Source organism: Geotrypetes seraphini, chromosome 12, assembly GCF_902459505.1.
Source record: "Geotrypetes seraphini chromosome 12, aGeoSer1.1, whole genome shotgun sequence".
In the NCBI taxonomy this organism is placed as follows: Eukaryota; Metazoa; Chordata; class Amphibia; order Gymnophiona; family Dermophiidae; genus Geotrypetes; species Geotrypetes seraphini.
This window is the reverse complement of record NC_047095.1, coordinates 88531518-88550226: the sequence shown is the minus strand read 5'-3', so window position 1 is coordinate 88550226 and position 18709 is coordinate 88531518. Positions and strand designations below refer to the sequence as shown.

The 18709-nt window shown below is 42.9% G+C and overlaps 1 protein-coding gene across 5 annotated transcripts in view; it reads right to left on the bottom strand.

Annotated features, from left to right (window-relative positions):
* COP1 (COP1 E3 ubiquitin ligase) overlaps nucleotides 1-18709 on the bottom strand; it is a 468098-nt gene that overhangs the window by 12787 nt on the left and 436602 nt on the right. For all 5 annotated transcript variants that reach the window (XM_033917061.1, XM_033917057.1, XM_033917058.1 and 2 more), the window contains one exon: nucleotides 8136-8180. In XM_033917061.1, coding sequence (XP_033772952.1) covers nucleotides 8136-8180 — 45 coding nt within the window. The remainder of the gene's footprint in view (nucleotides 1-8135; nucleotides 8181-18709) is intronic.

Below are 18709 nucleotides of genomic sequence, written 5' to 3'. Positions count from 1 at the left end.
AGGAATTGCTCCAGGGGGTGGATGGGCGATAAAGTAATAAGATACCTAGTGGGTGTAGATGGAGCTCATCATTGATTGAGGCTAGCATATATTCTAGTGCGTGGTGGCTGCCTTTTTCGAGAAGTTCAACATTAAAGAAAGATTTGTAGAGGAGTGCCAGACCGCCTCCTTTTCGGTTTAATCTAGGAGAAAAGAGGCCTTGGAAGCCCTGGGAGCAGATCTCGTTTTGTGTATAATAATCATCTTTTTTGATCCAGGACTCTGTGATACAAAAGAATCCAGGGTCAAAATCTGTGAGGAGGTCTTTCATAATTTGGGTCTTGTTGCATACGGATCTGGCGTTGCAGTAAAGTATCGGGACTGGGGTTAGAGAGTCGGGGGCAAGGTTGGGAAGGTTGGCGGGGGGCACAGGCTTTAAATAGGCGGGGTTGGCTTTGCGGGGTTTATGTTTGTGAGAGTGACTTCTAGTGCGCAACAGCGTGGGGATTTTGAGGCTGGGGCAGGTATTAATGACATTTGGGGAGTCTGGTAGATTGGGGGAAGGGGGTTTCAAGCAGAGGGTGATCTTAAGAGAAGAGCAGAGAAGGAGAAATAGGAGCCAAAAGGGAGGCTTCATGTTTGGACTTGGGGAGCCTTTTGAGCGGGGAGGCAGGCTTGTTTGGATCGTGAGTGAAACAATTTGCTAAGTGGGGGGAGTCTTTTCTTTTTTTTTTGTCAACACAGGAGGGAAAGAGTGGTTAATCCCGAATCCCAGCAGTGAGAGCGGATTTACCTCTGAAACTATTTATCTTTTGGAACCTGAGCAATAGGGTATTCCATGCGGAATCGTATGCAGAGGGGGCTTGATCGGAGGGGTTTAGCAAGGGGGGGCTGCACTGTCGGGAAGCCTGGACCGGGCAGGGACTTAAATGAGCTAGTGGGAGGAAGGGTGGACAGGGAGGGGGTTCAGGTACAGATCATGGAAGGAGTGCAGTTTAGCATCTAACAGTTTCTAATAGAATACAGTACAGTTTAGCATGTAACAATTTACAATAAACTACAGTGAAATACAATGAGGTCCAATGGAATACAACTTTGGTGGCTGAACGGTATAGCGATAAGGCAGGAACAAAGGGAAGAATACAGTTCGGTATAGTGGCTAGCTGTTACTGTGAGGGGGACGGGCAAGGATCGCAGTAATGGGTGCAATATAGGAACTGATGATTTGAGGCTAACAGAAATTCAGAGAGGGAGGGGGGAGGAGGAACTTAGGGCAATGAGGAGGGGGGGGGGAGCGAAATGCTACCTCTTTCCTCTGTTTTTATAAGTCGCTGGGGAATTATAAGGCAGATTGATGGACCGTTCAGGTCTTATCTGCTGTCATTTACTATGTTACTATGTTCAGCCACTTCAGTTATCTGTAATGCTCATCTTTATTATAAGCCAAATTCTAGGGGAAGCAAGTGAAATTTGTGAGGACTCTTATAACCTGCCGTCTTCTGAGAACACTTGTAACAGGTAAGAAACATTGCTTTTTCTGAAGACAAACAAGATTACACAGTTGTTAACACATAGGAATCCCGAGCTACAGAAGAAAAATGGGCACCATAATACTCGTATAAGATTTTTTTGCAACAAGCTATTCTTCTGTACTGTTAATGAAGGCAACCTGGAACTTAAATAAAAGGGTTATGTAGGGGAGGGGTATGGCTAAAACTGGACTCAAAACTTCAGAGAGATTCCTCAGGACATACTTGCCAAACTTCTGTCAGATTAGTGAACATGTGGGGCTCAAGGGTCTCTCGTATCTCAAGGGTCTCTCGTATGAAGAAAGACTAAACAAATTGCAGCTCTACACTCTAGAGGAGCGCAGGGAGAGGGGGGACATGATTGAGACATTTAAATACATCACGGGACGTGTCGAGGTGGAGGAAGACATCTTCTTTCTCAGGGGACCCTCGGTCACAAGGGGGCATCCATTCAAACTCAGAGGAGGGAAATTCGATAGTGACATAAGGAAGTATTTCTTCACAGAAAGGGTTGTAGATCACTGGAACAAGCTTCCAGAGCAGGTGATCAAGGCCACCAGCGTTATTGACTTTAAGAATAAATGGGATGCCCTAGTAGGATCCTTACGAAGGTCGAGTTAAGGAACTAGGTCATTAGTACTCAGACTTAATGGGGTGGGTCAGTAGAGTGGGCAGACTTGATGGGCTATAGCCCTTTTCTGCCGTCATCTTTCTATGTTTCTATGTTTCTATGTGGACAGACATCCCATGTTGCAGCTTTGTAGATCTCTTCCATGGAGGTTAACCTCAGGTAGGCCACTCAGGCTGCCATACCCTTGACACTGTGAACTTTGACATGCCCTTCAAGAGTCAAGCCTGCCTGGGCATAAGTGAATGAAATGCAATTTTCTTTTATTTCTTTATAAGATTTTCACATTATTATCAAGCATATCATCTTGTACAGAAAGTGTAATCAAGAAAACATAATATTTAAATTTACTTTCAATCCTGAAAATAAATCAAACTATAAAAAGAAAACACATCTTAACTTAATCACACACTAGACCTCAATTTTAGGATCCAAGATTAACGATAAGAGTAATTTAAATTAAAGGATAACTTAGCAAACAAAATCACCTAATCTGCTGCTGAAAGAGAGCTAATTTATTAAATGGATGAAGGTGTTTCTTCACACTCAAGATGCTTCAGAGAAAGGAAAGCAGTCAAATGAGCCGGTTCTACAAACACATATTTTAAGGAGCGGTATCTAATGACACATTTACAGGGATACCTAAGAAAGAAAAAAAACCCTATCTGAGTCACACCTTGTTTCAACATTAGAAATTACCTTCTTCTCTTCTGAGTCTCTCTCTCTCGAGACATCAGGAAATATCTGAATGTGGAAGCCCAGCAAGTCCTATTTTTAAAGAAAAGTTTAAGAATCCAATCCTTGTCTGGAGCCATAGCTACAGTCAATAAGAGAGTGGCTGAAATAGCCACTTCTCTGTCTGACTGTTCCAATAAAGTAGAAACATCCAAGAGTTCTTCCTGTGGTTTTCCATCATCTTCTTTCTTTTGAGGATCCTGATTTCTTGTAGGTAAATAATATACCCTTGTAAGCGGTGATAAAGAGTTCTCGGGTATTTTAAGAATCTCCAGAAAGTAACGCTTTATCATATCTCGTGGGGAGATTGATAGAATTTTTGGAAAGTTAATTAAGCGCAAGTTGTTAGCCCGGCTATTATTTTCAAGGGCTTCCAATTTTTTTCTCATAATTAAATTATCTTTAACAAGTAAATCTTGATTTCCTTTGATAATTTTTAAGTCCTTATTTTCTTCTTGAATATCGGACTTCAGCAATACAATATCTTGTTTTAAAGATTTGATTTCTTCTTTCTGGATTTTTATTTCTTTATCCAAGTTTTTTATTTGAGGATTAAGGGAATTTCCCAAATTGGACACTAAGTCCCAGAGAGAGTCTAAACTGACTTCAGGGGGTTTAACAGGAGAAATAAACGTTACTTGTGCCATTAAAGTTTGTTCAATCAGCTAGTTTACCTCTCTGAGGTCTTGGTCCTCTTTAGCCAAAGTTGTCCCGGTTGCTGATTCTTTCAAGAGGAGAAAATCACTCTGGGCTGTTCCAAGTAGCGAGCCCTCTGAAGCACTGGCCTCTCGAGAGAACACTTTCTCCTTGGTCGTGCTCTCCTCTCGCGGTGAGCGGGCTCCCAACGGCAACGGCTGAAGGGAAGGCGTCCTTATGTCGGGGCTCAGTGTAACATCTAGCCCATGGGTATTCGCTGTGCCACTACTCTCTGCCGGCGCTCCCAGCGGGCGATTCCCCAATGAAACCTGCTCACTTAGAAGACACCTGAAAATGTCATCCACAGCAGGCAACGGGACTTCCGAGCATCAGGCGGCTCCACCAACACTTCTACCCCTTCTCTTTGGCATTCCTTAAACAGGTAAGAGAGACAGTCAAAGGCGTCCTCTCAGCAGTCAGATAGCGGCAGCCATCTTGGATCAGTCTGAAATGCAATTTTCTATCCAATTAAAGAACATTCACTTCGCTATGGTGATCCCAGATTTACCGGGATCAAAAGAAACAAAGCTAGGTGAACTTTTTGAGCATTTTAGTCTGCTCCAAGTAATATGCCAAGGCACTTTTGCAATCCAAGAAGAAGTATAAGGCCCATCCGCTGTCATAGGTAGGAGACCTTGAAAAAACTGTTGGAAGGATGAATGACTGGTTAAGTGGAAATCCAACACTACCTTAGGCAAAAACTTAGGATATGCGTTCAAGCAAAACTGAAAGGAGCTATTATAAGGGCAATAAACCATTTTGTATGGAACCTAAGTAAAAGTAAGAGGAAAAGAAGGCTGCTTTAGTTCTTAAAAAGTAGAATCTAAAAAGGTAAGAAAAAAGAGGTTAGATTTCATAAACTACTAAAGATCGCAGAAAGAGTAAGACAGGCAAAAATATCTGGAAAAGTTAAGAGAAGTTGGTCAAGTACTCAGAAAAGCAAAGATAGAAATGGAAGAAAACATGGTAAAACAGGAGGACAAGACATTTTTTTAGGTATATTAGTAATAGGAAGAAGCGCAAAAGTGGCATTGTGAGACTCAAAAGCGAAGAGGAGAAATATGTAGAAACTGATAAAGATAAGGCTGAATTGCTTAACAAATATTTCTGTTCTGTGTTCACAGCTGAAGTGCTGGGAGTGGGGCTGAAGAAGACAAACACAAATAGTGATAGAGGTATGGTAGACCCTGATTGCTTTTCAGAGGATTGTGTTCGTGAGGAGCTAGCTAAACTAGATGTGGACAAAGCAATGGGGCCAGATGGCATACATCAGAGGGTAATGAAAGAACTTAAGGAAGTTCTGGTGGCTCCAATGGCTGGCCTTTTCAATGCTTCTCTAGAATCAGGAGGCTAGTCAAAAAGTACTTATTCGCTCTGTGGAAAACAAAAAACTGAGGTACCGCGAGCCTCTTTGGGTGGGAAGCCAGTTGCGCATGCACGATGCGGGTAGTCGCAGAGCTCTTAAAATTTAAAGTGAGAGTTCACTTTTCAGACTGTCCGTGCTGTGTGAGAATATGCTGCCTGTTTGTCCTAGGATAAAATGTGTTCCTTCCAAGCCCTCATCAACAAATTGCTAAGATGCATTTTGAATTACTTGTACTATTTTTATCCCCTTTTTAGGTAAACCAAACAAATTACAACAATAATGCAGATAAGTATAGAATGGAAACAAAAAACCCTTGATCAAACAAAGAGCAAAGGAGTTGAACATGCCTTATACTCGTTACATTTAATTATAGCAATCTTTTATTCCTTAGTAGAGAATGACACGGGGAAAAAATCTGTCCCCATCACTGCACCGTCCCCGGCCCACCATCCTCTGCACCGCCCCGTCACCGCCGTTCCCTTCACCGCCCCATCATCGTCACCGCCATCCCTTTCACCGCCCCGTCACCGTCCCCGCAGCATCCATATAAGCCTCAGTACTGCGAAACACCATGAAGACAGAAGAGAGTACTGCCACTACTACTACTGCACTGAGAATCTGTTTTAGTGCCTCTGCCCTGTAGTAAAAACAGAACATAAAATAAATCAATTGACTTGTCCTCCCTTGCAATGACATGTCCCCCATGTTCATCTATAGCTCGAATCAGGTCAATTGTACACACTAAAAATGCAGGAGGATCTGGAACGTGAGCGCAGGCAGGCAGTGATACAAAAACAGCAGACACCAGACCGATTGCAGTGTTCCGCCATCTCTCTCCCTCCATCTCACCTTAGATGTAGAGTATGCCGGCTTTCTTTTTCGCCCAGCCGCACATGCGGGTGCTCATTTGTTCAATATTCTCCTCTGACGCAACCGGAAACAGGAAGTTGTAAGAGAGGAGAAGATTGATCAACTCGAGCGCGGCTTTTTGAACGCATGCGGCTGGGCAAAAAAGAAAGCCGGCATACTCTACATCAGTGTTTTTTAACCTTTTTACACCCGTGAACCGGCAGAAATAAAAGAATTATTTTGTGGACCGGCAAACTACTAGGACTAAAATTTTAAAACCCTGTTTCCGCCCCATCTCCGCAAGCTCGGTCACCTCAGTAACTATAGAAAAATAGACAAATATAGTGCAAAATATAGACAGCAGACATAAATTCTCAAAACTGACACGTTTTGATCACTAAATTGAAAATAAAATCATTTTTCCTACCTTTGCTGTCTGGTGATTGATTTCATGAATCTCTGGTTGCGTTTCCTTCTGTCTGTGTATCCTTTCTTTCATTTTTTTCTTTCTGCACTCAGGCCCAAGAATTGTCCCTTTCTATTCCCTCCCTCTTTCCTTCCTATGTCCTTAGTGCCCCCGGTGCCTCCTTCCCATGTCTTTAGTGCCCCAGTGCCTCCTTCCCATGTCCTTAGTGCCCCTTCCTGTCTTTAGTGCCCCCAGTGCCTCCTCCCCATGTCTTTAGTGCCCCAGTGCCTCCTTCCTATGTCTTTAGTGCCCCTAGTGCCTCCTTCCTATGTCCCTCTCACTGCCTTCTACACTTTGTCCCACCCCCACCCCCGAATCCTGCCTGCCTACCTTTCTCCCTCCCTAGCCAAGGCCAGCCTGCTGCCTCCCTGCCGCTCAAAAAAAAAAAAAAGCCTCCTTCCTTTTCCCCTGCTCTTACCGCCGTGCTCATGCTGCAGTGCAGCTACTAAAGCCGACAGGAAGTCTTTCCGACTCAATTCTGAAGTCGGAGAGGACGTTCTGAGCCAGCCAGGCAGCGATTGGCTGGCCCAGAACGTCCTCTCCGATGTCAGAATTGACGTCGGAAAGACTTCCTATCGGCTTTAGTAGCTGCAGTGTGAACATGGCAGTAAGAGCAGGAGAAAAGGAAGGAGGCTTTTTTTTTTTTTTTTCTTCGCGCGGACCGACAGAAATTCAACCGGCGGTAAGGAGGAGGGAGGGAGATGGCGGGGACCGTGCGATCCTTGATTGCCTCACTGCGGGGAAAAGTCCATTCACCGCTCCACGGGGCGGTGAATGGCCTTGTCCCCGTCCCACAGAGGCCACTATTTTTTCTTCCCCATTTTGGAGGGTTACCCGCGGCTAAACGCAGCTAGCCGCGGGTAACCCGCCACCGTGTCATTCTCTATTCCTTAGTCAGCCTAAACTTTATAGTTGGTCTCAGAAATAACAGCTCATGCTTTCATGCCCACTGTATTTCAGTTTTTTGTGAGCTGTCCTTAGCCTGTTCAAAGTCATTCACCTCAATCATTAAACTTCATTTTATAAAGACATTAAAATGATATGGAGTTGATAACAACTGCTGGGGTTCACTACAATAGAACTAGAAATCACTACTTCATTTGACAGCTAATCCAGTCAATAGTGGGATAACTGAAATAAATGTTGTAACACAATAATAAGTTATCTATGACTGTTTAACCTGGCCAGGAGGACTACAGTGTTCTTCTACTGCTATTCGCTTCCCCTTCACAGACAGAATTTCTATTCATAATGATTCCAATGCATTTTTTGTTTTATACAGGGTCTTTATTCTATTTACGGTAATGCCATCTTTAAAATACAGTGCCACTCCTTCGCCAACTTGATCTACTTTATCATAATTTGTATCATGGTACCAGTGTTCCTTAGTTATCCTTTTTTTCTAGGTCTCCGAGACCTGCCTAGCTTTTGAGAGGGATAATTTTGAATCATTCAACTGTTTCTACTCTTTAGTTAAAGTAATCTGGGCTATTTTTGCCTTTATTACAACTTATGAATTGGGAGGTTTTAATGAGTGATGGAAGCTTTATGTTAGTTGTCTCTGTAGAAAAAATGTCCTTTGGATGATTTACTAGTCTTTATAATTTGTTATTCATTTTGAATTATATTGTGTTTTAAAGTTAAATTTGTGCCCCTGATACAACCCATGCAGGGCAAAAACATGGTCGGGTTGGATGTTATTTTAACCTGATCAACCAATAAATTTTTTAAAAAATGATATCTGTCTTTCACTGGGTAGGCTTCTACAATTTCTTTTCTTTCTGATTGAGCAAGCTGCTTGCCTACCTATTTCTGGGAGTTTCACTAATAGCTGGTCCATGTCTTGGATGGCACCTTCTAAGGCAGTAGGGGTAAGAAATAACTTACCTTAATTGTCCCCTGACTGTTAGCAGCAATCAGTACATTAGATTCCTGTAAAACAGAAAACATGAGAAATTATACTCTAAAAATCTGCCTTTTTGGGAATCAGGGGAGGGTGGTAGAGGAATAGAAACAATGACGAGTTGCATTACAAAATTACAATTTTTGGAGTAAAATAATGATGAAGAAAAGACATTTCAAATAGTCATACTTCTAGTTTACCTCATCTTTGCAGAGCTTTTTTTTCCCTTTTCCGTAAAATATCAGGCCTCTCTTCTAATTGTCAGTTTTGTACTGCCACGTAGTATGGAAGAGCATACCCCCCCACAGCATATGAATTCATCAGCACCCGTCTACTGTGTTTATCAGCATCCCTTCTCTCCCTCTCCAATATTACCTCCTTCTATTTTTGCCCCCTGTCGCCTTTGGCAGCCCTCCTCTCCTATCCAGTTAGGCTTTCATGTTATTTTATGTAGTTCTTTTCCTTCCTTAATAATACTGGTTGTAAATTGCTTTGATTTTCCTTCCTTAATAATACTGGTTGTAAATTGCTTTGATTTTACTGTAAAAGGCGTTATATATCAAGAACTTAATAAACAAACACATACACCAAAACTGTTAGATCTTTTAAGAAGCAATTGCTCAATACAATTATTGCAGTACCTAATAAAAGCAATTTTTAAAGAAATTACTGAACTTCTGTGTTGAAGCTGAGTTAGGATTATATAAAATCAGAAAAGGTCACTGCTTAGATCTTCAACATATATCTTTCTTTTCTCACACCTCAAGGATCTAAACTGCTTTTTACATCAATTCTAATCAACATGTCATTCTGATTTTGTTAAAACCAGTATAGTATATCACCACCACAGATGTTCAAAATCTATAACACAAAAGCCCAGTACCAGAATTTAAAGGGCAATATTTTATTCCAGTTTATATTTTGAATGTAAAAATGGTAACCTCTTTTAAAATATATTTTGATGGTATAAAACTGAATCTTAACATAGCTTTTGATCAACTGCCATTATCATTAATCTAATCTAATGCTTTGCTTTATATACCGAGTCATCATTCTATGAAAACTCTACTCGGTTTACCATATTATGCTTCAATATTTTATATCTAAAAACAAACTAGTTGCATGTGATACTTTTTAAATATAAATTTAATGATTTTGTAAATAGTTTTCAAGAGTTTTAGGGCTCCTTTTACAAAGGTGCCTTAGCGGGCAAATACTTGACGAAGTGTGGGAGAATTGAGTGTCCATTCGTGAGGCTTTAGAAGACGACTCAATTTGTCCGCCAAACTGTTGCGTTGGCCCTGAATGCAGACAGCTCTGAGGAAGATGTTGTGATGAATTGCCCAATGCCACAGCTTCAGAGCTTCCTGACAGAGGGAGTGAGATCCCGTACCTCCATGTTTGTTGACATAATACATGGCCACTTGGTTGTCTGTCCGAACAAGAACCACCATGTTGTGGAGGAGATGCTGAAAAGCTTTGAGAGCATAAAAGAACACTTTGAGTTCCAACAGATTGATGTGACACTGACGGTCTGTTGAAGTCCATAGACCTTGAGTACGGAGACAGTCGACATGGGCTCCCCAGGCGTAGGCGGACAAATCGGTTGTGAGAATCTTCTGATGCGGAAGGTGGTGGAATAGCAAGCCTCTGGAAAGATTGGAAGAGAGCATCCACCAATGGAGAGACTTCTGCAACAAAGGAGTTATAGTAATTTGTTGAGATAGTGGATCCGTTGCTTGTTGCCATTGGGATGCTAGGGTCCGCTGAGAATGCGAAGGTGAAGTCTGGCAAAAGGAGTCACATGAACTGTAGAAGCCATGTGACTGAGTAGAACCATCATTTGCCGTGCAGAGATGGATGGAAGATGATAGACTGGATGACAAAGACAAATGAGGGTATCCTGACGTGGTTGTGGAAGGTATGCTCTCAGGTGGACAGTGTTCAGAGTTGCCCCAATGAACTGGAGAGATTGAGATGGGGTTAACTGAGACTTTGGAAAGTTTATCTGGAACCCCAGACTTTGTAGGAATATAATAGTCTGTTGGGTCGCTGCAATAACCCCTGGAAGAGAGGGGGCCTTGATGAGCCAGTCGTCCAGATAGGGAAATACTTGAAGACCTTGGGTGCGAAGAGCTGCAGCTACCACCACCAGACACTTTGTGAATACTCTGGGGGATGAGGCTAAACCGAAAGGAATAACCCTGTACTGCAGATGAAGATTCCCCACTTTGAATCTGAGGTATTTGCGAAAGGCTGGATGAATGGGGATATGAGTATAAGCCTCCATGAGATCCAGCGAGCACATCCAATCTCCCTGATCCATCAGGGAATATAAGGTTGGCAAAGAGAGCATCCGAAACTTCTCTTTGACTAGGAATTTGTTGAGAGCTCTGAGGTCCAGAATAGGTCGCAAATCTCCCGTCTTCTTTGGAACCAGAAAGTAGCAGGACTAGAACCTCGAGTTCCACTGGGAAAGGTGAAGAAGAGCCCGGGCTTCGTAAAGAAGAAGGGGAAGTTGCGACTGATTGGATGGACACTCTCTTGGAGGGTGATCTGGAGGTACCTGAAGCAAGCGAAGAGTGTATCCCTCTCATAGGATGGTAAGAACCCAGAGATCTGAGGTGATGAGCTCCCACTGATGACAAAAAGTGGACAGGCGACCCCCCTATGGGAAGAGGGGAATTCTGAAAGAGGGAGATTGGAATGCTCAAGCTGAGAACGTCAAAAAGACTGAGCTGACTTGGTGGCAGCAGGAGTTTGTGATTTCTGTTGACGTTGCTGCTGCTGAGGACGACGAGGTAGAGGCCTGGAAAAAGCAGGAGTCGTTTTTTGAGGATAACGACGTGGAGTTTGTTTGTACGCCCTAGCTGGAGTAGTCTTGGGTTTAGGGCGAATGAGAGAAGCAAAAGAGCATTCATGTTCTGAGAGACGCTTAGTGGCTGCTTCAATAGAGTCATCAAATAACTCATTCCCTTGACAAGGTAGGTTCACCAAACGATCCTGGAGGTTGGGATCTATGTCAACAGTCGACGCATGGCTATGTAAGGCAGAGACTTCCCAAAAATGGCAAACGGTACAACATTCCTGGTCTTTTTTCAAGTTTCAAGTTTAAGTTTAATATTTTTCTTGATTAATCGCTTAATCAAATTCTAAGCGATGAACATATTAAAATATAGTCAAATAGAGACAAAACATTACAAACTTTAAATAATAACATTGGGTAAATAACTAATACATTATACTCATTACATAAGGTAAGATAGGGGTTTGAAATACAATTAATAAAGAAAAGCAAAACAAAGGAAAAATACAATAGGGAAATAAATAACCACAGAGCATAGTACAATAAAATAAAATCGATGGTTTAAGAACTGTTTAATTAAATATTAAAAGCATCTTTAAAAAGAAATGTTTTTAGATTACTTTTTAATTTTCCCAGGTCCTGCTCATTCCGTAAATAAATTGGGAGAGCGTTCCAAGTTTGAGGAGCAGTTACCGAAAAAATAAACTGACGTCTAGTATTAATAACCTTAAGTGATGGAATAGTCAACAAATTTTGCTCATTAGATCTCAAGGTTCTGCTTGGATGATATGGTATTAATTGTTTAAATATGAATGCAGAAGTCTTGTAGAGAAGATACTTAAAAACAAGCAAACAGAGTTTATATGTTATCCGATGGATAACTGGAAGCCAGTGTGCATCTATCAAAAGGGGCGTAACATGGTCATATTTTCAAGGGCATGGTGAGCGAGGCGCAAAATATATATATCCCCAGGTTCAGAAAGGGGTGCAAAAAGAGTCTAACAAAAGACCCGGCGTGGATAACCAAAATAGTGAAGGAAGCAATAGGCAATAAAAAAAATTCATTCAGGAAGTGGAAAAAGGACAAAACTGAGGGGAACTGGAAAGAGCATAGGAAAATTCAAAAAGAATGTCACCGTGTGGTTCGAAAAGCCAAAAGAGAGTACGAAGAGAGACTAGCCAGGGAAGCACGAAACTTCAAACCGTTTTTTAAATATGTTAAAGGGAAGGAGCCGGCTAGGGAGGAGGTAGGACCACTGGACGACGAAGACAGGAAGGGAGTGGTGAAGGAGGAGAAAGAAGTGGCAGAAAGGCTTAACATGTTCTTTTCGTCTGTATTTACAAATGAGGACACATCAAACATACTGGAACCTGAGCAATTCTTTCATGGAAGTCAAGCAGAAAAATTAACATCCATAGAAGTGAGCCTTGAAGACGAACGCAGGCAGATAGAAAAACTAAAAACTGACAAATCCCCGGGTCCGGATGGAATACATCCAAGGGTTAAGAACATAAGAAGTTGCCTCCACTGGGTCAGACCGAGGTCCATCTCGCCCAGCGGTCCGCTCCCGCGGCGGCCCATCAGGTCTGCGACCTGTGAAGTGGTTTCTGACCACTTTTATAACCTACCTCAAGTTCTATCTGTACCCCTTTATCCTCCAGGAACCTATCCAAACCCTTCTTGAACCCCTGTACAGAGTTCTGGCCTATCACTTCCTCCGGAAGCGCGTTCCATGTGTCCACCACCCTCTGCGTAAAAAAGAACTTTCTAGCATTTGTTCTAAACCTGTCCCCTTTCAATTTCTCTGAGTGACCCCTAGTGCTTGTGGCTCCCCTCAGTTTGAAGAATCTGTCCTTATTTACTCTCTCTATGCCCTATGTTCTGAAGGAATTAAAGGAGGAGATAGCGGAACTACTACAGCAAATTTGCAACCTATCCCTGAAAACAGGTGTGATCCCGGAGGATTGGAAGATAGCCAACGTTACGCCCATCTTTAAAAAGGGATCAAGAGGTGACCCTGGAAACTACAGACCGGTGAGTCTGACCTCGGTTCCGGGAAAAATGGCGGAAGCTCTGATAAAAGAAAACATCGATGAACATTTCGAAAGGAACGAACTTCTGATAACCAGCCAACATGGTTTCTGCAAGGGGAGATCGTGCCTAACGAACTTATTGCACTTCTTCGAGGGAGTTAACAAACAAATGGACAGAGGAGACCCCCATAGACATCATATATCTAGATTTCCAAAAAGCCTTTGACAAGGTGCCCCATGAACGTCTACTCCGGAAACTGAAGAACCATGGGGTGGAAGGAGATGTACATAGATGGATCAGAAACTGGTTGGAAGGTAGGAAGCAGAGGGTAGGAGTGAAAGGCCACTACTCGGACTGGAGGAGGGTCACGAGTGGTGTCCCGCAGGGCTCGGTGCTCAGGCCGCTGCTATTTAATATATTCATAAATGATCTAGAAACAGGAACAAAGTGTGAGATAATAAAATTTGCAGACGACACCAAACTATTTAGTGGTGCTCGGACTATAGAGGACTGCGAAGAATTGCAAAGGGACTTGAACAAGCTAGGGGAATGGGCGACGAGGTGGCAGATGAAGTTCAACGTTGAGAAATGTAAAGTATTACATATGGGAAGCAGAAACTTAAGGTACAACTATACGATGGGAGGGATATTACTGAATGAGAGTACACAGGAAAGGGACTTGGGGGTAATGGTGGACATGACAATGAAGCCGATGGCACAGTGCGCAGCGGCCGTTAAGAGAGCGAATAGAATGCTTGGTATAATCAAGAAGGGTTTTGCGACCAGAACGAAAGAAGTTATCCTGTCGTTGTATCGGGCGATGGTGCGTCCGCATCTGGAGTACTGCGTCCAATTTTGGTCGCCGTACCTTAAGAAGGATATGGCGTTACTCAAAAGGGTTCAGAGAGAGTGACACGTCTGATAAAAGGTATGGAAAACCTTTCATATGCTGAGAGATTGGAGAAATTGGGTCTCTTTTCTCTGAAGAAGAGGAGACTTAGAGGGGATATGATAGAAGGGCATAGAGAAAGTGGAGAGAGGCAGATTCTTCAAACTTTCAAAAAATAAAAGAACAAGAGGGCACTCGGAAAAGTTGAAAGGGGACAGATTCAAAACGAATGCTAGGAAGTTCTTCTTTACCCAACGTGTGGTAGACACCTTGAATGCGCTTCCAGAGGACGTAATAGGGCAGAGTACGGTAATGGGGTTTAAGAAAGGATTGGACAGTTACCTACTGGAAAAGGGGATAGAGGGGTATAGATAGAGGATTACTGCACAGGTCCTGGACCTGCTGGGCCGCCGCGAGAGCGGACTGCTGGGCATGATGGACCTCAGGTCTGACCCAGCAGAGGCTTTGCTTATGTTCTTATGACTCAGGAAGACAATTCAAAAGCATCATATGAGGCTTGCAACATGAAGAGTCTCAACTGAGAAAGAGTCTTGAGGATTTGTTTGAATTCTGAAAGACAAGTTTTGGAAACATCCGGATAAAACGAAGGCAACAATTTGAGAAAATGGTTGAAATAATTGGTGAAAATGTAATTATAGTTAAGAATCCGATTTGCCATCATCAAATTTTGGTATAACCGGCGACCAAACTTAACCATAGTACGACCCTCCCTGCGTGGAGGGACTGCAGCATAGATTTTTGAAGGATGGGCTTTCTTCAAAGATGATTCTACCACCAAGGATTGATGAGAGAGTTGGGACTTCTCGAACCCCTTACAGGGGACAGTGCGATAATGGGATTCCAGCTTTGATGGAATAAGGAGTCTCCATGTTATGAATGAAAGTTTGTTTAAGAACTGTTGTCATAGGCAATCTTAAAGACTCTTTAGATGGATGAGGAAGTTCCATGTCTGCCAAATATTCAGGAGTATATTTGGAATCTGAATGGAGGTCCAGTTTGAGAGCTTGTCCCATGTCAAACACAAACTTGGCAAATGTAGTGGACTTGGAATCAGAGGCTTCATCAGGAGAAGGACTACGAGACTTTGGAACCGCTGAGTAGGAAGGAGAAGCCTTCCTAGAGTATTGAGAGACTGGTTCAGACTCGAGATGCATGGTCACAGAAGAAGCTGCACTGTGAGGTGGAGTGAGAGAATGTTTCCGCTTCAGGCTCCGTGATGGAGAAGTACCCGGGGTGTGAGGCACCGACTGAGTCGAAGCCTGAGGAGAAGAGTCTCGGCGAGCCGGCTTCGAAGGAGGAGTCCTCAACCTGGAAGGACTTCGGGTCGAGGCCAGGTGCAGTCGAGACCCGTGCTTCGAGGTGGAAGAGCGAGGCAGAGAAGTCTCGGTATCCAGAGAAGAGTGCACTGTAGAGGACTCACGATGAAGCTTGGAAGCAAGATGCCTCGAATGCTTTGAGCGGTGCTTCGAACGAGGCAACTCAGGCGAAGAATCACTGGAGGACAACCGCTTCGATGCACGAGACCTGCCTCGAGACATGAGAACTGGAGGATCCGGTTGGGTCACAGACTGGTCTACCCGAGGCAGAGTCGAGGACGGGACCAATTGAGCCATGATTGAGGATATCTGAGTGGTCAAGATGGACTTGAGCATGTTCTCAAGCATCGGCACCGAGACAGAAGGATTTGATCTCGTAGGTGCAGCAGTGCGCTCCGAAGAGGGCGACTTCGAAGGTGAGTATTCCCTTATCTTGGAGGCATGCTTGGATGAAGGGCGCAAGGAGGACGCTGGTGGCTTCTTAAGTACAGCACCTGAAAGAGACACAGGAGACTTACCCACCGAGGACGTCTTCACCGAGGTCGCTGTCGAGACCTTCAAGGGCGTCGAAGCTGGTGCAGGAGTGGAAGTCGCGGTCGAAGCCTTCAAGACCGAAGCTCCAGTCGGAGCCAAGGTTGAGGCCTTCGAGACCGGGACCCCCATTAACATCGGAGTCAAAGCTTTCGAGACCGAAGCCGCCGCCAGGGCCGAATCCGAAGGCTGCTCCATCTCCCCAAAAAGTTGTCGAAATTGGGCACACCTACGACGAAAAGCTCGAGGTGTAAGACTGAAACAGCGGTGACAGTCTTCTGGTGAATGAACTGAACCCAAACACTGCAAACAACGACAGTGAGGATCGGTGACAGAAATCATCCGATTACACTGACGACAGCGCTTGAACCCAGTAAGAGGCTGGGATATAGAAAAAATAAAGTCCGTGTCGAACGAAGTGAGCAATTGGGCCTAGGCCCAAGGCTCACCGACCAGACGAAAGGAGTTAGAAACAATGGGGGGTTTTTTTTACAGAAAAGAAAAGAAAAAAAGGGTACACAGTGACCGAACTTTAAAAATAACAGAGACAGCCGCAGTGAATAGAAGGCAAATTTTGCTGCAGAGCTGAAGAAAAAACGTCTTCTTGGCTCCGCAGAAAATAACGAACTGAGGATCCTCACAGGAGATGCGCCCCTTAGTTCGGGCGGGAAGGTACGCGCGCATGCGCGGTGCAGCACTCAAAAGTTTGAGATCTTCAAGCAAGTTTGTTTTCGAGGCTGTCCGCTGCGGGGCTCCGTCGGTGACGTCACCCACATGTGAGAATATGCTGCCTGCTTGTCCTGGGATAAATGATTTTAAACATACTAGATTTGATTGGTCCATACTGCATGTTGGAAACACTAAATATCATTCTGAACAGGATCCTCTGCCAGCAGAGATATCAACCACATAATAATAATAATAATAACAGTTTATATACCGCAGGACCATGAAGTTCTATGCGGTTTACAATGATTAAAAGATGTTACAATTTAATTAGAATTAACAAGGTTAGAAGCTAGTTATTAACAGCGCTAGAGATCAGTTATTGTGGAGTAGGATTGTACAGGTTAGTTGCCTAAATACTTTAGGAACAGATGTTTTTAGGTGTTTCTTAAATTCCCCATAAGTAGTATGCATAAGCAATTGTTCCAGATCTTTGTCCATAATGCCACTTGATGTGAGAGAAGATGTTGATGGTGTTTTTTAAATTTACATCCTTTAACCAGTGAGGAAACAAAATTTGAGTGTGAGCTTCTCTTATGTCTGTTATTTGAGAAAGAGAAGAGGTCAGTTATATATTTAGGGGCTAAACCGAATAGTGCCTTAAAGCAAAAGCATCCAAACTTAAAACTTCACGTGTGCCTTCTTCGGTAGCCAATGTAGAAAGAAGAATGTAAGGATTCTAAAACTGATATTGTAATCCACTTGGGGACAAATGATCTGTTCAAGAGAGGTGTGCTTGAAGCACAGACAGCATTCCAGAAGCTATGTGAAGGTTTACTAACCTGTGAAAGGGAAAGGAGAGGCTTCATAAGATAGAGAAGTTCAATAAGTGGCTCAAATCCTGGTGTCAACAAGAAGGCTTTAGATACATAGGAGGATGAGGCAATAAATAGGGGTGGGGTGGGGGAAAGAAGGCTATATTATAGGGATGGCCTACATCTTTCTTTGATGGAAAGGAGATTACTTGCTGAGAAATTCAGACACTATGTTGCTAGGTGTTTAAACTAAAATGTGGGGGTAACAAAGGGAAGTGGGTGGAATCAAAAAGTCACCCTCCCCAAAATGCAACAGCAGTGGGGAAGGTAATGCTAACACCACCATAAACAAAGAAGAGGAGAGTAGGCAAAACGCTATACAGAAGATAACAACAAAACATTGCTGGAAAGCGATGAGCACAAATGCTCATAGTTTAGCTAATAAAGTTTAGGGATCTGCAAGCCCTGATGATAGGAGCTGACTTGGATGTTATTGCTATCACAGAATCATGGTTTAATGATTCTCATGAGTGGAATGTCCCGAAAGCAAAATCAGAAAGAAGCAAAGAGATTGCAGATGCCCTTCTAAGCACTCTGCTCAGACAAATGGTGATGGAACACATGAGGGAAGGAATAATGCTGGATCTGGTGCTCAAGAATGGAGAAAGTCCAGGTTGGCGCCCATCTTGGTAGAAGTGATCATCATATGGTATGGTTCAATTTAAGAGCTAAAGCGGACAGTGGGCACACAAAATTCAAAATCCTGGATTACAAACATGCATTTTTCAGTAAAATTTGAATATTCCTGAAGGAAATAAGGGAAGTAGAAAGACTATGGTCCAAGCTGGAAAGAGCTATAAAAATGGCACCTGAATTTTATGTAAAGTAAGTTTATAAAAGCAAGAGGAAAAGAAAACCTTTATGGTTCTCTACACAGGTGACTGATAAAATAAAGGCAAAAGAGGCAGTATTCAAGAAATATAAAGGAACTCAAGAAGAGGAACTGTAGGTAGTAATTAGTGCTATAAACTAATTATTAGTAATTAGACTAAGTTATATGGCTCTCGTGGGTCTAGGGAAAAACACTAAATTACAAATCCAAGGAACAAACTTTTGCTTGCTTCTTCGCTTGGGTAAGTTAGACCAAGTAAGGCAAAGAATGCTTTTATTCAGAATTTTAGCATTTCATAGAAAAATAAAATTGTGGCATACAACAATGCTAAGATTAGATATATGCATAAATCTGTGCTATACATATATAGACACAGCTAGACAACATGCGCAAACACTTAGCAAATCTGGATCAGACACAGAATATGCATTTAGAAACTCAGATTCCCCAAAGACAGAAAAACACACAGCTAAGTTATATAACTGAGCTAATAACCACGTCCCACAAACCTTTTTCTTTCATGCAAATGCCCTCTTTCTCTATCTAACCAGCTGAACAGTAGAGAAATTCCTGCTCTCACCATTATT